The 17,336-nt window shown below is 41.3% G+C and overlaps 2 protein-coding genes across 2 annotated transcripts; one reads left to right on the top strand and one right to left on the bottom strand.

Moving 5' to 3' along the window:
* The first annotated feature begins 1,046 nt into the window (after positions 1-1,046).
* On the top strand, positions 1,047-8,614 carry rprd1b (regulation of nuclear pre-mRNA domain containing 1B). The gene is made up of 7 exons (XM_061074475.1): positions 1,047-1,707; positions 3,004-3,133; positions 4,425-4,558; positions 5,010-5,131; positions 5,254-5,380; positions 5,865-6,040; positions 6,505-8,614. The coding sequence occupies exons 1-7, from the start codon at positions 1,557-1,559 to the stop codon at positions 6,652-6,654; spliced, it is 990 nt and encodes a 329-aa protein (XP_060930458.1). The 5' UTR covers positions 1,047-1,556; the 3' UTR covers positions 6,655-8,614.
* A 455-nt stretch (positions 8,615-9,069) lies between these two features.
* On the bottom strand, positions 9,070-16,944 carry LOC133005514 (protein-glutamine gamma-glutamyltransferase 2-like). Its single transcript, XM_061075219.1, has 15 exons — positions 16,883-16,944; positions 16,367-16,552; positions 15,744-15,977; positions 15,407-15,525; positions 15,121-15,249; positions 14,227-14,395; positions 13,938-14,070; positions 13,682-13,785; positions 13,013-13,101; positions 12,296-12,449; positions 11,652-11,740; positions 10,790-10,973; positions 10,416-10,576; positions 9,802-9,938; positions 9,070-9,508 (listed from the first exon to the last, which is right to left on the bottom strand). The coding sequence occupies exons 1-15, from the start codon at positions 16,890-16,892 to the stop codon at positions 9,361-9,363; spliced, it is 2,046 nt and encodes a 681-aa protein (XP_060931202.1). The 5' UTR covers positions 16,893-16,944; the 3' UTR covers positions 9,070-9,360.
* Positions 16,945-17,336: the final 392 nt, after the last annotated feature.

Here is a 17,336-nt window from a genome sequence, read left to right as displayed (position 1 = left end):
ACGAGAAATAGACGTGACCTTTGCAAGACATAAAGTTTCCTTTGAACTAGGAAGACTGACACTGCAGGAGTGGAGTTGTTTGTTTGCGGCTCAGCATCAATGGATTTATGGTCCATGTATGTCCACTTTAAAGAACATCGTGTTTTAATGGTGTGTAATCAAACTTTGACGCCACGGTCACACCGTGACTAAAAAAAAAATCCGTCAGTCAGTTTTTATCTCCATCTTGTTGTGATAACACTCATATCAATTTGAAGTTGATCCGATGAAAACCCTGGTACAAGTATATCAAAGTAAAAATGTGGAATATGGCCAAAATGGCCACTAAATGCAAAATAGCAGGCTTCCTGTTGTGTTTTTCCAATTGCACCCAAAGACTTTTTTGTTTGTCTGGTCATGATACACCTGTATATCGATTTTTGTGAAGACCGGTCAATGTGAACACCTTCCGGGGGTCTCGGGGGGCACTGTTGAGCCATTTTGCGACGCCCATTGAAAATTCCTTCAGAATACGTAAATTTTCACCACTTTCTAACTTTCTGCAAATTTTGGTAAGTTGAGCTTGGTAAAGCCCTCAAAAAGCCAATTCATTTGCCTGAATAATAAATAATCCTTACAATTTCAACAGGGTCTCACCTGACCTTTGATCAGTGCTCGGGCCCTAATTAAGAGATTACAATTTAGATTTGTTCTCTGGTCAATTGACAATAAATGGAAATAACTGACAAAACGTGAAGACAAGTGTTGACTGCTCTGCACCGCTCAGTGCACGACTGCAGGAAACTTCAAAAACTTTTGACAGGTGCACTGTGTTTGAAATATGTTTTAAACCGTGTTTCAGATTTAAGTTGTTTTAATAAATTGTGTCTGTGTGTTTTGAATGCCCCTGCACAGAACCTTGACTCTACCTATGTGTATAAAGGTCACACTATGGCTTCACTTTCAGACATAGGTTCACCCTGCATGGGGTTCCGGGGGTTGAGCCCGCCTGGCTCGCTCTGTTGACGTCACTAATATGCGACGCACATGTCGAGGTGAAAGTGCACGGCTGCCATTTTTCCCCCGTAGAAATCCTCCCTGAGTAGTTGGACGAGCGGAGACGAAGTGTGAGTTTCTCGGTGACTTTGGGGCAGCGTGCTGGAGCCTGTGGACCCGCGGAGCACTCGCAGTGGATCTGCTTTCACAGAAGCTCCGGTTCTCTCTGCCCTCGGCTCGAAGCCGCTGCACGGCTCTGCAGATGGCTGCTTAGCTCGGCGGGCTAACACTAGCTGCGGCTGTAAACAAACACCAGGGTCGGAGGAGACACTGCTGCTGCTCCAGCTCCGCTCAGTCCCACTCTCTGGTCCTAGAACCCGGCCCGGGACCGAGCCAGCACCGGGGGAGAGCAGCGGGCAGCGGGAGCAGGGTTAGATGCTGCACGCACGGATGATTTCCACACTACTTGAGTTTTGATGACGGTGCGAGTTTCTCCTAAGCAGCTCGGAGCTCAGTGACTTCGGAGCGGGTCCGGGGGGGGGGGAAACACTCGAGGCACGAACCCACTCCTGCACGGCGGCATGTCGTCCTTCTCCGAGTCGGCCCTGGAGAAGAAGCTGACGGAGCTGAGCAGCTCGCAGCAGAGCGTCCAGACTCTGTCTCTGTGGATCATCCACCACCGCAAGCACTCAGCCCTCATCGTCAAAGTGTGGCACCGGGAGCTGAAGAAAGGTGAGTGCCGCTGCAGGGTGCACGGTGTTGAGCCCGGTCCAATCCGGACCAGACAGCGTGTTCGTAGATTCGAGGTTCAAGTGGGAAAGGTTAATAATTTAGACAAGTTCCATGTTCAAAAGTTTCACAGCAGTAAGTTTATTGTATAAGAACAATACTTACAGAGAGTCTCTGGGGTTCTGCCGGACACGTCACCAGGTTCACTGGATCATGTCGAGAAGAAGCCCCCCTCATCCCAAGTCCACAGTATTCGTAAAGACACAGGGTGTAACACAGAGGCGGTTATTTTCTTGAGGGAACTCAGAAATTGGCCAGATGTATACTGTCTCCTCAGAGTGCAGTTTTTTGCAAGCATCTCACTTGTAAGGGAAAATCCAATCGACCAGGTGTCCCACTACTGTGCCCTTATCAAACAGGGAGTCTGCCACAGCGGAGAGACACAGCAGATTAGACTTAGAGGAGGTTTTCATATATTTTTCTCATAATATTTCATGAAATACTTAATTGTCTTAATTCTGTCACGTTCTCTCTCCTGTGCATGGTTACCAGTTTGGTTGCTAAGTCTGCTCTGCCTGTGGTTGTGCTCTGTGTCTGACCCTGCGTCTTAGTCAAAAAGATATACATCATTCCAATTAAAAGAAACAGTTGTAGTATTATTGATTCTATAGACTATACAGCTAATATTTATTCACAGGATAAATATAAAATATAGTCATAAGATAAAGAACAAAACATAGATATCTCAACAACGGACAAATGTGGGGGAGAAGTGGGTCTGGGTGGGGGTGTTGACCTGCAAAGATGGAGACAGGTGTCAGTGTGGGGGATTTTGACTGATTGTTGAAGTTTGGAGTTTCAGTAGTTTGGTGAAGAAGCTTAGTCCCGTCTGTGTGGAATCATCACGCTTCTCTAACCGTCCACCAACAGTTCTCTTATAAAACAACAAATCCACTTGATCCAGATGTTTATTTGGATCAGCTCTAAAGTGCAAACACTCACAGAGATCAGTCTCCTAAACAAGACTTGTTCTTTCATGAAGACCCATGAACTATTCCTTTGGAAATCAGTGATAATGTTGTAAAAAAAAAACATCTCATCACGTTAAAGAATGTTCATTTTGTTCCTGGATCTGTCCCCTGTCCTGGTGTCGCACCAAAGTATAATGAGGTTTCTTCTGATTCATGCTGAATCAATCCACCAGGTGTCTCAGTGATGTACCCAGCGTAAGAACTACATTTCTTCGTAACGTGTAATGTAATGAATTAAATAAGTTATTTTTGGTCATGTTTTGTACAGCTAAAAGCTCCAGGAAGCTGACTTTCCTGTATCTGGCCAACGATGTCATCCAGAACAGCAAGAAGAAAGGACCCGAATTTGCCAAAGACTATGAGACCGTCCTCGTCGATGCCTGCTCCCACGTTGCCAGGTATACACTGATGTGACCACTGAATGACCATGGTTGCCTTCAGACAGCTTCAAGCAATGGTTAATTTGATGAGTGTGTGTTTGTGAGTGGGCCTGTATATGTCCACGCTTACTGCCCCAACGCTTGTTGAGAAATAGTACTTGATGTAATCCTTGTTTAAAATCCAATGCTACTGCTGAAAATTATAAGTATATTTTAAAGGTGGAATCTGCTCAGATGTGAAACATTTTATTGTGATCTGGTTATCCAATCAAATTGGGTTGGACCACCAAAGGTTGCCAAACTTCTTAAATAGGTTTGTCTCAGCTAGTGTTGCACGGTGTACCGGTACTAGAGAGGTACCGCGGTACCCTTACGTTAAAAACGATACGGTTTAGCATATTTTTAGTACCGGTCACGTTCATTTGTCAAATCAGCATCGTATCAGACCAGCATGAAAAAACCAGGAGCGGGTGTGTGTGCGTTTGCGCGCACACACACACACACACACACACAGGCCCCCGCCCCCACTCACTCGCTGAGGGGGCATGTTTTTACTTTTTTTTCAGCCTCAAACACACATCTCTTAAAATTATGTAGCTCTTGTGGAAATAACTATGTAGTCATATAGTCAGATAAGGACAATAGGCCTGCACAGCCGTATATAATCAATGCTATGATGTCACCATGTAGTTTTCATTAATATCTTTCTGTAGGCTAATACTAATATGAATGCCATTTGTTAAGTGTTCAAAAAGCTGGGCAGGAACAAGTTGGTAAAAAAGGGAACCCTACAGATGTTTTATTTAATACTATCATAGATAAATATACCAGTATCAAATCGTATTTGTGGTATCGTATTGAAAGTATTGAGTATCGTGATATTTTGGCAGGTATAGTATCGAAGTCATAATTTTGGTATCGTGACAACACTAGTCTCAGCCTTCAAACTAAAATGGAGCCTTGTTTAATTCAATTTAATGAAAACATCAACAACCTCATCATAAAAAGGAAAGCAGGGAATAGGGTATGAAATATTTGTTCTCGTATTACTCACGTTCTCACATTTTTGTTGGGTTTTGAGCTATATTGAAAACAAGCTTAGTTTTCTCTTTGTTTTGTAAGTATTTTGACAAAGACTGAGTTTGTATGAAACTTATACATTTACCAGTAATCTGGAGAAAGCCAGATATTTTTCTATGAGCTGGGCTAAATGCATTGGCATACCATTTAAATTAGGTGTATATTTATATGTATGAATGTACTGTTATAGTCTTCTGCTGAACTGTGCTGTTCCTGTGCCTCCCTGCAGTGAAGCAGATGTCGGCTGTAAAAAGCACATGGAGCGACTGCTGAATATCTGGAAGGAGAGGGCCCTGTACAGAGCCGACTTCATTCAGCAGCTCAAACTGGCCATAGAAGATTCAAACAGCCCCCGGCCTTCAGGTTAGACCACTGTTACACAATCGCATTCCTCTACCTATACATACATATATAGTCTTTTTCATGGATGGGTGATACCACAATGTTCTTGATAAGACACCAAGTAAAACCTGATACCTGATATTTGTTCCGATGTGAATTAGGGCTGTCCACCTTCCTATTATTACTGTGTACCATACATACAGTAGCTGTAAACTGCTGCATACATGGGGTCTCATCTATTTTCTTTTAAGAGCTGTGTGCATTTCACTGTCAATTTGACATAATACCAGCAACAATACACCTTTCACAAGAGTTGCAATGTCTACATCTGTAGAATATGTCATAATATGAGTGAGTGCCTTTCCCTCTCTGGTTTTAAATTGTATTCTTATATAGGTTTAATAACATGAGTTGGTGCTATTTGACACAGGTGTTTTTTTCTATTCTGTGGTTTCTAAACTTGACATTGCAGAGGAGCCGAAGAAGCCTGTGAAAAGAAGCTACCAAAAGATCCAGGAAGAAGAAGATGACGAGGATGACGACTACAGATGCCACATCTCTCCCAGAAGCACAGATGCCTCCGCAACTCAGTTGGTGAGGAGGCCAGCTTTTTGTTTGAACCACACAAAATCCCTCCTATTCAAATGTCTCATGGTTCATCTCCTCCTCAACTCTTATCAACTTTCTGCCCCTGCTCCCTCTAAACACCTTTTCAGACAGAGGAGCTGGTGAAGGCCCTGCAGGACTTAGAGAATGCGGCATCAGGTGATGCTGCTGTTCGTCAGAAGATCGCCTCGCTGCCACAGGAAGTCCAGGATGTTTCACTGCTGGAGAAGATCACTGGTAAGACCTGACATATTTATTTTCAGCATAGATTTGCAGGGTTATTGTTTGTTCTCATTATGTAATTTTATATCATTATATTTAAAAATCCTTATATAATTTAATGTGATGTATCATAATAGGAACGTCTCTGGGTAACTGTGACAAGGATTGTCAGATGAGTTTATAATGAGAAGATTACAAACAAGAGTCTTGTAATTCAGTTTCAAAAATCACACACACAAACAATAGAAAGTTCATTAAGGTGAAACGAGAAGAACAACAAACACAACCATGCAGTGTTGACAGGTTGAGAAGTAAAACATATCGACCAGTATCAGAAAAAACACTTAACAAACGGAAAACAAGGTATTGGGACAAATGTTCAATCGTAAAAAGAAATTATTCGAATGAACAGAAAGCAAGGTTTTGAAAAGAGGTTAAATGGTCTAAATTTAAAAGTCGCGACGTGTGACTTCAACAAGGCCCTTTGCCCTTATTCCAGACAAGGAGGCAGCAGACAAGCTGTCGAAGACGGTGGACGAAGCCTGTTTGCTACTGGCTGAGTACAACGGCCGACTAGCTGCAGAGCTGGAGGACCGCAGGCAGCTGGCACGCATGCTGGCCGAATACATCGGCAGCCAGAAGGAGGCGCTCATGGAGAGAGAGAAGAAACTAGAGGTTCGACACCACATACACAAACCTAACATCTCAGCAGCACACAGAGAACTGAGACCTCACATGTCTCCCTGATTATGCTTGTGCTAAACTTGGTCTGTGTTGTAAACTGTCCTTATATCGAAGAGAAAATTAGCTGTAAATCCTCAATTACTATGGATTAAAAAAGATATTGTGTCTTCCTACACTTTAATTTTTAAGTTTTAAATGAAGTTGTTAAGTTTATCTTTATCATACTGTACACGTTTCCAGATTTCAGAAACAAATAGGATTACAATGTTATTATAACAGATGTAAATGATGGCTTGAATAAGTAAAAAAACTCACATCATTATCTTTTAAAGCCCTCTATTGTGACACAGATGTATGCCAAAGCTATAGTTATAAGAATTAAGTTCTTATCTTTGTAGTCAGTTAATAGTTTTCAGCTCAAATGAACCTGTGCTGCATCTGCTTGTCCACTGCAGGACTACAAGCAGAAACTGGCGAGAGTGACCCAGGTGAGGAAAGAGCTCAAGTCCCACATCCAGAGTCTCCCAGACCTCTCTCTCCTGCCCAATGTGACGGGGGGTCTGGCCCCGCTCCCCTCGGCTGGAGACCTCTTCTCCACCGACTGAGGGGTCTTTGCCCTGAAGAACCACCACCCCAATGCTCCTCCCCACCTAAACCCAGCCCCATGATCGATTCACACAAATACTGCAGCTATAACTCCCACCAGAGGACACATGGTCACACCTCTCTCCGCAGAGTAGTCAGCCCACCTGCACGACAAGAGGGAGAGAGGGACACAAGAGGGAAGGTTTGGTGAAATCAAAATGCTCTGCAGAGGAGAACAGAGACTCTGTCATTCTTGATTTCTCCCTTTCTTGCTCAACCAACAAGGATTCCACCCCACCAGCTCGGAACAAGATTGTTTCCTGTTTGTTTTTATTTTTTTAATGCTGGAGATGTCACTGTTCTTGGAGGAGTGGAGGAGTAAAGAAGCAAATCTTTCACAGACATTCATATTGGTTTTCAGGGCGTGTCGATCTGTGTCTTTCTGTGTGCTACATTTGTATTGAGTGAGCAAGGTGGGCCATTTGCTCCCCAGTTCTCAGAGTTTGTGACTACACTGTGAATAGGATGCATCATTAGTTTTATTTTTTCTGGCTTTCAGTTAATGGCTTTTTATTGACACATAGTCTGATAGATGGTTTGGATGCGTATGTACAATTAGAGGAGATACCAGATTGGGTTCAGTGTATGTTGGATTTTGGATATTTCATGTATAGTCGTCATTGACGGTTGCTGCAAAACCCACTTGTATTAATAACACCATATAGTCTGTGATGAAAAAGGATTTGTGGAACAGTCTTATCATCATGAAAACAGAAGCTTTGGTTGTTTTGTTTTTCCTCATTTAAAGACTAAAACTGCAAATTCAAAGAACCCACTTGCTATCACACTCTTTTTGGACAGACGCTTGCGAAGGCTAATTGTGTTCATGTGTACTAGACAAGCTTTGAGTTTTGGGAAACAAATTGTCGAAGTTTGAGGAAACAATTCAGTTTGCTTTCTAAGAAACATTGTTGTTTTTTTGTTTTTATGTAAGCGTTTATGAAATGCTAAAATTAAAAAAAATGTCGGTATCATCTGAAAGAAAAACTAAAGAGAGGTGTCAAATCATTAGTTTTAGTGTGTGTTGGGTGGGAAATAGGGAAAGAAAGATTAAGAAAACTAGGTCGGAACAGGAAAACTGAGCGAGTTACATTCGATCATGTGAAATTAACTTGAACCTTCAGCTTCATACTCAAGTTTTTCAGAAAATTTAATTCCCACAATTTGGTAAAAATATAAAGAATAACTGATTCATATTTCTTTGTCCCACTTGTGTAAAGATGAAATATTTTACTAAAAAATTTGAATCAGACTTCAGACAGTTTTTTCTGAAAATTTACAAACCACTGTATAAACCCCTTAATTTATATATTAAGGTCAGGGAAGGAGACTTATTCCCAAAGTAATGTTCGGTACTGCAGGATTTTGTGAACTGTGTCAAACCCGAAACTTTAGTTATCATTTGTTTATCTCGTATCTGATTTTCACTTGTCTGTATGCAGAAAGAAAGAATCCTTTATGGAGAAGTTTTGTGGTAGAACGTGGTGAGATGTTTACCGAGACAAAGTCCTCATTTTGTAAAGCTTTCAGGAGCCATTCGCAACTTCTGCTGCTGTTGACATGAGTGTTTTCTAAAGTTAAAGGCGTTTACAAAAACTTACTCACCTGCTGATGCAACAAGCGTGGGGCGCGAAATGCTGTTACAAATCTTTTTCAGTCAACTTCCTGATCGATATTTGATACATTTAAATCTTAAATAATACAACACTTAAAGATAAGAAGAAGGGTTCTGTTTGCCAGGAAAGACTTCAGCAACATTTTGACCCACTGTGCTTAACTGTTTATGAGTCAGGTCTTTTCTTACTTTCTTGCTGTGTGATATCTGCAGCATCGCACTGTACCACCAGGACTTTGCCCGTTAGTTTTCTGTAATGAAAGTAATTCGGTGGATGCCAATAAACTGGAACCATTTGAACAATTGCTACATGTGTGTTTTACATGGAGTCAACAGAAGGTAAGTACACAGGAGTAACCCTAACCCCCTGCATAAGTGAAAATTAATTCAGCCAAGTTCCACTTAAATACAACATGAACATAGCTGAGCCTTAAAAGCACAATTCCATAACATCACTGACACTATGCCAGTATCATTGCCATGGCGGTATATTGAAACAACACAATTTACTACAGTGTTATAAAGAGACTAAAAAGGATAAAAGGTAATTCAGTCACTTATCGTGGAAGAATGCAAATGAAGATGCACAATGGGCCCAATAGTCCAGGAGATGGCGTTATCCCTCTGACAACCAATAACAGCCTTGAGGTTTCTTTATTTTAGAAATCTTTATTTTCTAAGCAAAATAGTTTTGCCCCCCAGGGATCATTAACACAAAATGTTTCCTAATAACAGGAGGGAAGTGCTGCTCTCTTGAAAAAACAAAACAACCACTCAAGGTTTATTGTGATATTCAAATGTTACAAAATCAAACTTAAAAACAAACTTATATTCAATGTGTGAGCTCTATCCTAAAACAGTGGTAATGTACAACCTAGTTAGAGGATGGTGATTGTTGTGCTTTTAGATACTCTGAAAAGAAAATTACTGGTACAACAGCGTAGGATATTCTAGAATAACAGTTGGATTAAAATGTTATGTGAATTTTTTTTAAACAAAGCTTTATGGCGGCCCCTAAATTGATTAATAAAAGTTCAAACTCTGGACCGACTCACTCCTTCACGACAACATTGATGAAGCTCTTGATGTTCTTCAGTTTGTCGCTGTCAAAGTTCACCAGTAGCACACTGGGGCCAGCGCTGGTGGGACTGAACTCCACTCTGGCTTTGGCCGCCTCTTCCCGGCCCACAGCTCCAATCCTGCAAGAATCATGTGCAACAGTGGTAAGAATGTTTCAAAGCAACCAGGGGCGAGGGCTCTGGCTAATGCTGATCTCTATTCTCATGCACACAGCACAGAAGAAAGGGCTGCACATTGATATCTATTGTATTAATGCTATATTAGTTTTTGTTGGCTTTGGCTTTAAGCTTCATCACAATTAGTCCCAGTTATTCAAATCTAAACATACCGATGGTAATACAGAGATAAGTGAAGCCATAGAAAAATATTTAAATAAATCCGCTGGTAACATTTGCAGACGGAGCTGACATACTTTTCTGTGATGGGTTTTCCGTGGGTGAGGCCGACCCCCTCCACGGTGAAGCTGCAGTCCTGCAGTGACTCTGGCAAAGGGTTCAACAAGGTGAGCTCGGCTATCAGCGGCTGCTTCACCGTGGCTTCTCCCACCAGCTGCAGACACGGGTTCAGGTGAGAGGTGGTATAATACTGATTAACGTTATGTCATAATAAAACTGCACAAGTTAATGAAAAGGTGCATCTTTCAAATAATGCAAACAATCTCCCATGAGGGCTGACATACGCCTGGTTCATTCTTCACCTCTGGTCACACACCCTGGTGAAAGCCAGTGGGCCGCAACATGTGTTTTAGCAAATGGACAAATTTGGACCATTTGCTAAATCCGATGCACCTACTGGTGACGGGGGATTCACCACAAATACTATTTGTCTCTGTACATTTTGGGATTTTGGGATTTCTAAAATGCGCTGTATTTTGAGCTGATGTGAGCTGATTGCTTGGTCCCTTTGATGATGTAATTACATCATGAGTAAAATGTATTTATTCATCCAGTCTGGGGTTTTCTAAACTTAAGAGCACTTCACAAGTGGGCACTTACATTTCTCATGAATAATCCATCCAATCCATACCTTGATGTCTATTTCTGGCTCGTCGAGGACGATGGTCTTCTCAGTCTTGTTGTAGTCAATGGTCTGTTTGTCGATGGTGATGGCAGTCAGCTGGATCAGCCTGTCTGAGGTGATCACCGATCCATAAATGTCGTACTCCAGTTTGAGGGGCAGGCGCCTAACTGAAAATACACATTTAGTCACATTAATAAGGTTTTGGTGTATTCAATCATTATCAGTGTATGAACCAGGTCTGAAGCAGCAGAGGAAGGTATTATATCCTGAGAGACATTTCTGTGGCACATTTAAAAGTGTTTTAACATGTTTTTAGGCATAAAACAGCCTCTTTCAGTCTTTGCACTAGATCATTAAATTCATTTGAGATCTTAGCCAACCTTCTCCGGACGGCACCTCCACTTTCTCTGAAGTGAACCCACAGCTCTCTCCCAGTTTCCCATTGTAGCCGCCGGCTTTGGCGAAGAACAGGACGGTGCAGGTTCTGGCCTCCATGTGGTTGTTAGTGATGACAGCGTGCACCTCAAAGTCTGAGCCCACGATCATGTTGTCAGAGAGGTGGATCTTGAAGATGATTAATTTAACATAATTAGTGGAATATACAATAAAACAAATACATAGAATACATTATACATAGTTATGCTTTAATTCTAATTAGCAGGTAGTTCTTTAAAATTATGTGAAAATCTAAATAACAGCTCTTGGGAATAATATATAAAAAAAACAACATTAAATTCTATATATAAAAATAAAATTGGAAAATGTGTAAAATATGTGCAATGTGTTACAGATGTGCAGAAGCTGTGTAAGATGTGTATGTGCTGGATGGTGTTTGTGTTGATGAAAGCTGTCAAATGAATTGCAAAGCTAGAACAACTTATAAAACAACAAATCCTTAATGAGTCTTCTATCTAACACCCCACCCATCCACAAACAGTATTTATCAAACGTACAGTCGTTCATATTCGTCTTCCTGTCAGTGACAAGTGTTTGACAACCACATGTGCTCCATGTCAGTCACACCCATGTAACTTGTGATTGTTTTTCCTCTTTGCGCTGCCGCAAAGTAGCTTGGTTTTGCACGTATCAGCATTATTACCGAAACTGTTTCTGTTGAGTTGTTTTCTGTTTGTGTTTTTAACCACTGAAACTACACTTTACAGGAACAGCTGATGTGGCCTCTGTGCAACTCTGGTAAAAACCTCTGCCTCCAGTTTATCTGTGGACTGTAAAGAGAAGTACCTTGAGACGGAGGCCTGGCTCTTCTCCTCGCTGCTGTAGCTTGTTGTGGTGCTGGGCTTTCTCATACACCTGCCTTTCCTCCTTTGAGCCTGAAAACCATCGAGATTACAGATGAGTTTGTGTTAACTCAAGAAGCTGAACAATTCCAAACACCAAGCTCATTCAAAACTAGGAGCTTTTAGCTTTAGCACAGATGGACCTTATGGGATTAAGCATGTTTGACCCTGCATACTGGCATGGCTGGAAGTGGGGTATTATCTCCCCCCTGTTTGTGTATAAAATAACTCCAAACTGTAATATTACTGAGGAGGGCATCTCCAGATAATTAACATCTGGAGCTGATAAGTCAAAGATCAAGTTCAAAAAAAATATGACCCAAAAAACACATTTCTCAAAATAAATCCACAAATGATACAGAGAATAATTGGAATAATTTGAGTGAATGTGTGAGAAAGACATGAGGTGTGTTTTATAAATATTTTAACTGTGTTAATGATTGCTGTCCCTGAGGTATATAGTGCACGTGCTATGCATCATCACTTCATCTGTGTAACCTCATGAGGCCCTCTGTGTATAGCGTGAGAATGTTTGCATGTACAGTACGTCATGTGTGTGTCGGTACACATGTAATTCGGCTGCAGTACCTTCTGGATACTTGTACTGGTAAGTGATGTCTTTTCTGTCATCTGAGCCCACAGCTTTGGTGCTGATGAAGCGACCCACACTCTTGGTGGAGCCGCTGAACTTGACTATCTCACCATTTGATAGACGCACAAGGTCCACAACATCTGCATTGACCTGTTTTCCACACATGACATGGAGATTTTTTACAAACATACATATATAGGCAACATGTCAGTGTACTGTTTATTCACTTGAGAAAAAAACAATTTCCTCAGTTTTTCTGAGTTAAAATATCTGCTGTTTATCTGAATAGTTCAAAATCCTGTGAGATGTATATGGTTACTGCTGTTCATCGGCCTGAGCTTCCAACAGTGCTGTATGATTTCAGGTTCTATATTAGACATTAGTATCCCCCCCGAACCTAAACCTGGATCAAACTACACAGGTGGGACATGTTTGCTTAACGCTCTCTATGCTAAATAATAGCTTATTTGGGAATTTTTAGGTAGTATATCATGTTCTTTATGAAAAATATTTTTTCTCATGTAAAGAGAAATTCATCTTGTTGATTCAGAGAAATTGAGAAGAGTTTGCTGAACTGTACAAAACTAATAAGTCTATACTTGTCAGGTTATCTTACTCTGACCCTGGCTTTCAAACTATTCACTAAAAAGTTATTGGCTAACTACATGTATATTTCTGTGTCTGTGTTTTTTAAAAATGTTAGTTAAACTCACCTCAGCAAAAATAAAGGGAGCATCATACTTATTGGTCAGCTGTCCTTCCTTGATGGCCTTCAGTGAGGCCGGTCCGCAACAGAAAACACCTGAAAAGCAGTAAAATACAGACATTAACATTATCTGTATTCAGGGCACGCTTATCATTTAAGTAGAAATAAAATACTTAAAGTAACGCAGAAAACACTTCTATAATAATATATTTGTGGATGCATTTGTTATGCTGTTTCCAGCGAGATTGGACAAGTCTGAACATTTTAAGTAGCAGAACACAAATGAGCCACAATGATCCAAACACCAAAAGGTTAAAGGTTAGAGGTCACATTATCACATTTAAAAACACTTAACATTACTTGGATGCCAGTCAGCAGCATTGCAAGGCCAAGGCTCCTTATCTAGCCACATTTGATATGGTCACAGCTAATAAATCTTTATAGAGGTTGCATCATCTGAGTGGATTTTGTAAAAATAAACCTGTGGAGGACAGTCTCCAGATGAACCATGTGAACTCACCAAACACAACCTGTCACAAGCCATCGACCACAATCATACACTAAACCTGTGACTTAAACTGAAACTTACCACCCTGGTTAAACACATGACAAGCAAACCTCTATGACGCATCTTTGTGGCAGTTTAGTTGCAGTTAGACAAGACAATTTTCATCACCTCCACTTTTTTCCTGTGGAGTGGGGTCGCTGGTTTGCCACCCATCATACTTCGAGTCCAAGTCTGGACGAGTCATCCAGCTGTCCACCCAAACATGGAAGTTCCTGGGAATAAAGGACAGTAATGTGGCCATTCGGCTTTATGCCAAAAAAAGTCAAAGACACAGACAACAAGAACGAGAAAAAAATGCAGTATGTATTGTATGTGACAGTTGTTATCATGCATGTGCAAAAGCAAATGTCTACCAAAGACTCACCATATCGAATCCCCTTCAGAAATTCTTTCTCCATCTTCATCATACAGGTTTTCTATGAGCAGGTTGGCGTCAGAATCGTGAGCTGATCCAAAGTTAGTGACCACTCGACATGGGATGCCCAGGGCTCGAGACACTGAAGGGATAACAGCTTTTCACACAACCTTACAGAAGCATATGCCTGAGATCAAATTAAATAATATGTCATCATATAATATGTATAAAGATACAAAGTCATTAAAGTTGTTTCTAAATTTAGTGGCTTGGCTAAGAGACACTCGTGCACTCCAACCTGTGCACGCAACAGCAGCGAAGACCCAACACTGGCCGTAGTGGACAGGGCCGCTTTCAGCCCACTGTTGCAAAATGTCCCCGCTGCCGATCCACGTTCCTGGATGGACTCCATTTGTGATCTCTCCCCAATTTCCCACCAGCACCCCACTGTCATCATTACTGTTGATCTGTGGGCACAGACAGAGGGGAGACACAAGGGGGAGAGGTGACATTAGGGGACCATAACTTATTGTAGTCACAGAGGAGAATGGGAGGGTTTCTCCTGAATATTTCTTTTCTTTATTCCTAAAATCAATATGTACAAGATTTCCTAAGGTGTTCGGAATTCTTTCCTCTTAAACAACAACACGGGATTATGAACAAAACCTGTAAAAACTGAATACAAATATTCTCCAATGAAATACTTCAAAATCTATCCAGAGCTCATTGTTCCCTCAGCCAAAGAGGTTGTTTTTATCTGTGTTTGTGTGTTTGTTAGCAGGATTGTGCAAAAACTTCTCAACCAATACTACCAATGCGGCCAGTATCTATGAGGGCTGTGGGAAATTTGGTACAGCTCGAGTAAGGGGACTGTTGGGCCTTGGCAGAGGTACGTGCCTTACTGAGGGCCATTGTAGTTCTTGGATCATATAAACTACACAGAGTGGAGCCAGCTACTGAATCATGACACCCCGTAGAAACAGCTTTGGGTTTTAATCTGCCACCAGCTTGGAATATTAAAAACTCCCTTTATTTGCTGCAGCTTTGTATCACAAAGGTTTCCAGGGGGAGAAGGGATGGTCTCCAAGGAGAGAGGCCCTGAGAGAGAGAGAGTTCTCTGCTTCACCATGGTGACCGCCGCCTGCACAGCTAAAATAAAGGGATCTACTCATACTAAAGCCTGGACACCTACCATGGCACTCAGCACCCTGGTCACATAAATGGGATTTCTCCTGGCAGAGACGTCCTTGTCAGCGTCAGACACAAATTTGGGGTTTTCATCCAGGATCTTCAGACAGATATCCAGTATTCCTGCTTCAAACTGCAGAAGATGGACACGAGTGAGGGTCAAATAAAGATCTCACTCATTTTACATTGTTATTTGATCAATAACACTGTTATAATATGTTTTCATTTTGAGTAAAGAAGAATTTTCAATGGATATTTGACTGTACTATAACGTTTAACATGTCGTGTACCTGTCCGAAGTTCCAGGGTAACCCTTTGATGCGTTTATGTGTTCCCCTGTAGATCTGCCCCTGCTGCGCTAAGACATACTCCTGCTTCTTTGATTCACTGCGCATGTAAACAGCGTCTCCTGTGAAACAGCACAGACTCATTCAGAACAAGCATGATAGTATCAGTGTTGAGATGTGTTACTATTGCTGAGATATAGGCTTTTGACAATCAATAGATACTATTTCTATGCTTAGTGATGCAACCACAGTGCAAACACAAGGATTCTTACAGAAAGGGGAAATAAAAGCTGCAGGAGCACCAAAACACAATGTGGAACACAAATCATTGTGTACTCACTGGAGCACCAGGCGTTAAAAAGCAGAGTGAACTGTCCTAAACTCGTCCTCTGTCCTTTCTGGTCCAGAGTCAGAGAATGAACTCCTATGGGACTGTTGGGGGAGGAATTGATGGACACAGACACTGTGTTTCCAGAGGGATCTGTTATAGCAGACATGCTCCATTCATCATCCACTGTGGAGTCACCGAGATTTAACGTGACCTTGGTGTCTGATTCTTTCCTGGGCAACGGACCTGGAGAGACACAAACAGTTAATCTGAAGAAAATAATGCCAACACCATTACAATGGTAGCTCTTTTTTAAATGTGCAATATAACTATTCATGTGCAAATCTAGTATGTTTAGCTTTATATTATGTGCAATATCATGTGCATTACTTTCATATTACATGTTCTCCTAGTATCATTGTCATAACTCCTTTCTATTGCAGGTTTAGAATTATTTTTAAAATGTCACTTATAAAGTCTTATCCATATCATCTAAAATCTACGTCCAGATGAGAGACACACATTCCATCCACTACAGCATCTCTCATGTACACACACACGCATAAGCACACACACTTGGAATGTTTCTTTCTCACACACAAATAGACCTAATCACAGGGAGATAAGAGGTGCACCTGTTTCTACGATGAGGGAGAAGCTTGTGTCACTCAGTCTGAAGTCCTCGCTGCCAGGTTTCAGATGTAAAGTGATGACGAAGGGCTGTCCCCTCCTGACAATCAAGCGCTCCTCTCCATACAGCTCCGTATGATGGCTGCTGCTGTTGCTCTTAATGTTCAGATCACAGCGCTCAAGGTCCAAGACTGTGGAGAGACGAAACATTTACATTTAAAAAATCTCATGGACACATGAAAAAAAGTTCCTTGAGAACTTTATCAAAATGTCTTCACAAATTATAAATCACCGGTAATCATCCAGACAGATAGTGTTACTCAATATCCCTTGATCTAACATATCTAATGTCATCCACCATTCCTGCTCATCGCATTTCACACACCACACTCTATCTGATACTTACTAGTCATCTGACTCCGAAGTAACACAGGGAAAACTGTATCTGCACTTTAATACAATTCACTGCAAACATGCAAACTACAAAATTAAACAGAGAGAATTTATTTTTCTTTCCTTACCTTGAATCATGGCTACAGCAAAGTCCTTCTCTTGGCCTCTGGAAAGTGACACTTCAGCTTCAGCCTGTGATTATTGGCCAATGCCCCGGTAGTACAACGACCCCCGAAGGATATTTGCAGCATGTGAAACCGGATCGGAGACGCCCCCATCTGTCTAGTCCTCACATCAGTAATTCTGTTTTTAGTTAGGGGGCGTGCCAAGAGACGCCCCTTCCTCTTTATTCTCCTATTTGTCCACAGCCTTTAGGGCCACTGTGAATAATTTCTGCTGAAATACTCATAACTCATATAACCAAAATTATTCCTCTGTCAGCAACTGAACAGTCACTGTTAAATTCTTGTTTTGTTCATTTTTAAAAAATATTTAATATTCCTCTGTTTTAATTGATTCATTTTTGTCAAATGTAATTGTATGCATTGTATTTATTCTTGAGGCTTTTGTTTTGCTCATGCT

The sequence above is a fragment of the Limanda limanda genome, chromosome 7, assembly GCF_963576545.1.
Source record: "Limanda limanda chromosome 7, fLimLim1.1, whole genome shotgun sequence".
NCBI lineage: Eukaryota > Metazoa > Chordata > Actinopteri > Pleuronectiformes > Pleuronectidae > Limanda > Limanda limanda.
This window is presented reverse-complemented; position numbering and strand designations above follow the sequence as displayed.

Bases quoted from the DNA above. Each gene is read 5' to 3' on its own strand.
- rprd1b (XM_061074475.1), top strand. From the start codon at position 1,557: ATGTCGTCCTTCTCCGAGTCGGCCCTGGAGAAGAAGCTGACGGAGCTG. The intron at 5,381-5,864 runs GTAAGACCTGAC...CCCTTATTCCAG, and splicing joins ACTGCTGGAGAAGATCACTG to ACAAGGAGGCAGCAGACAAG. The intron at 6,041-6,504 runs GTTCGACACCAC...TGTCCACTGCAG, and splicing joins AGAGAGAGAAGAAACTAGAG to GACTACAAGCAGAAACTGGC.
- LOC133005514 (XM_061075219.1), bottom strand. The intron at 13,102-13,681 runs GTGATGAAAATT...ACTGCTTTTCAG, and splicing joins TCCACAGGAAAAAAGTGGAG to GTGTTTTCTGTTGCGGACCG. The intron at 10,974-11,651 runs GTACTTCTCTTT...ATCATCTTCAAG, and splicing joins AGCCAGGCCTCCGTCTCAAG to ATCCACCTCTCTGACAACAT.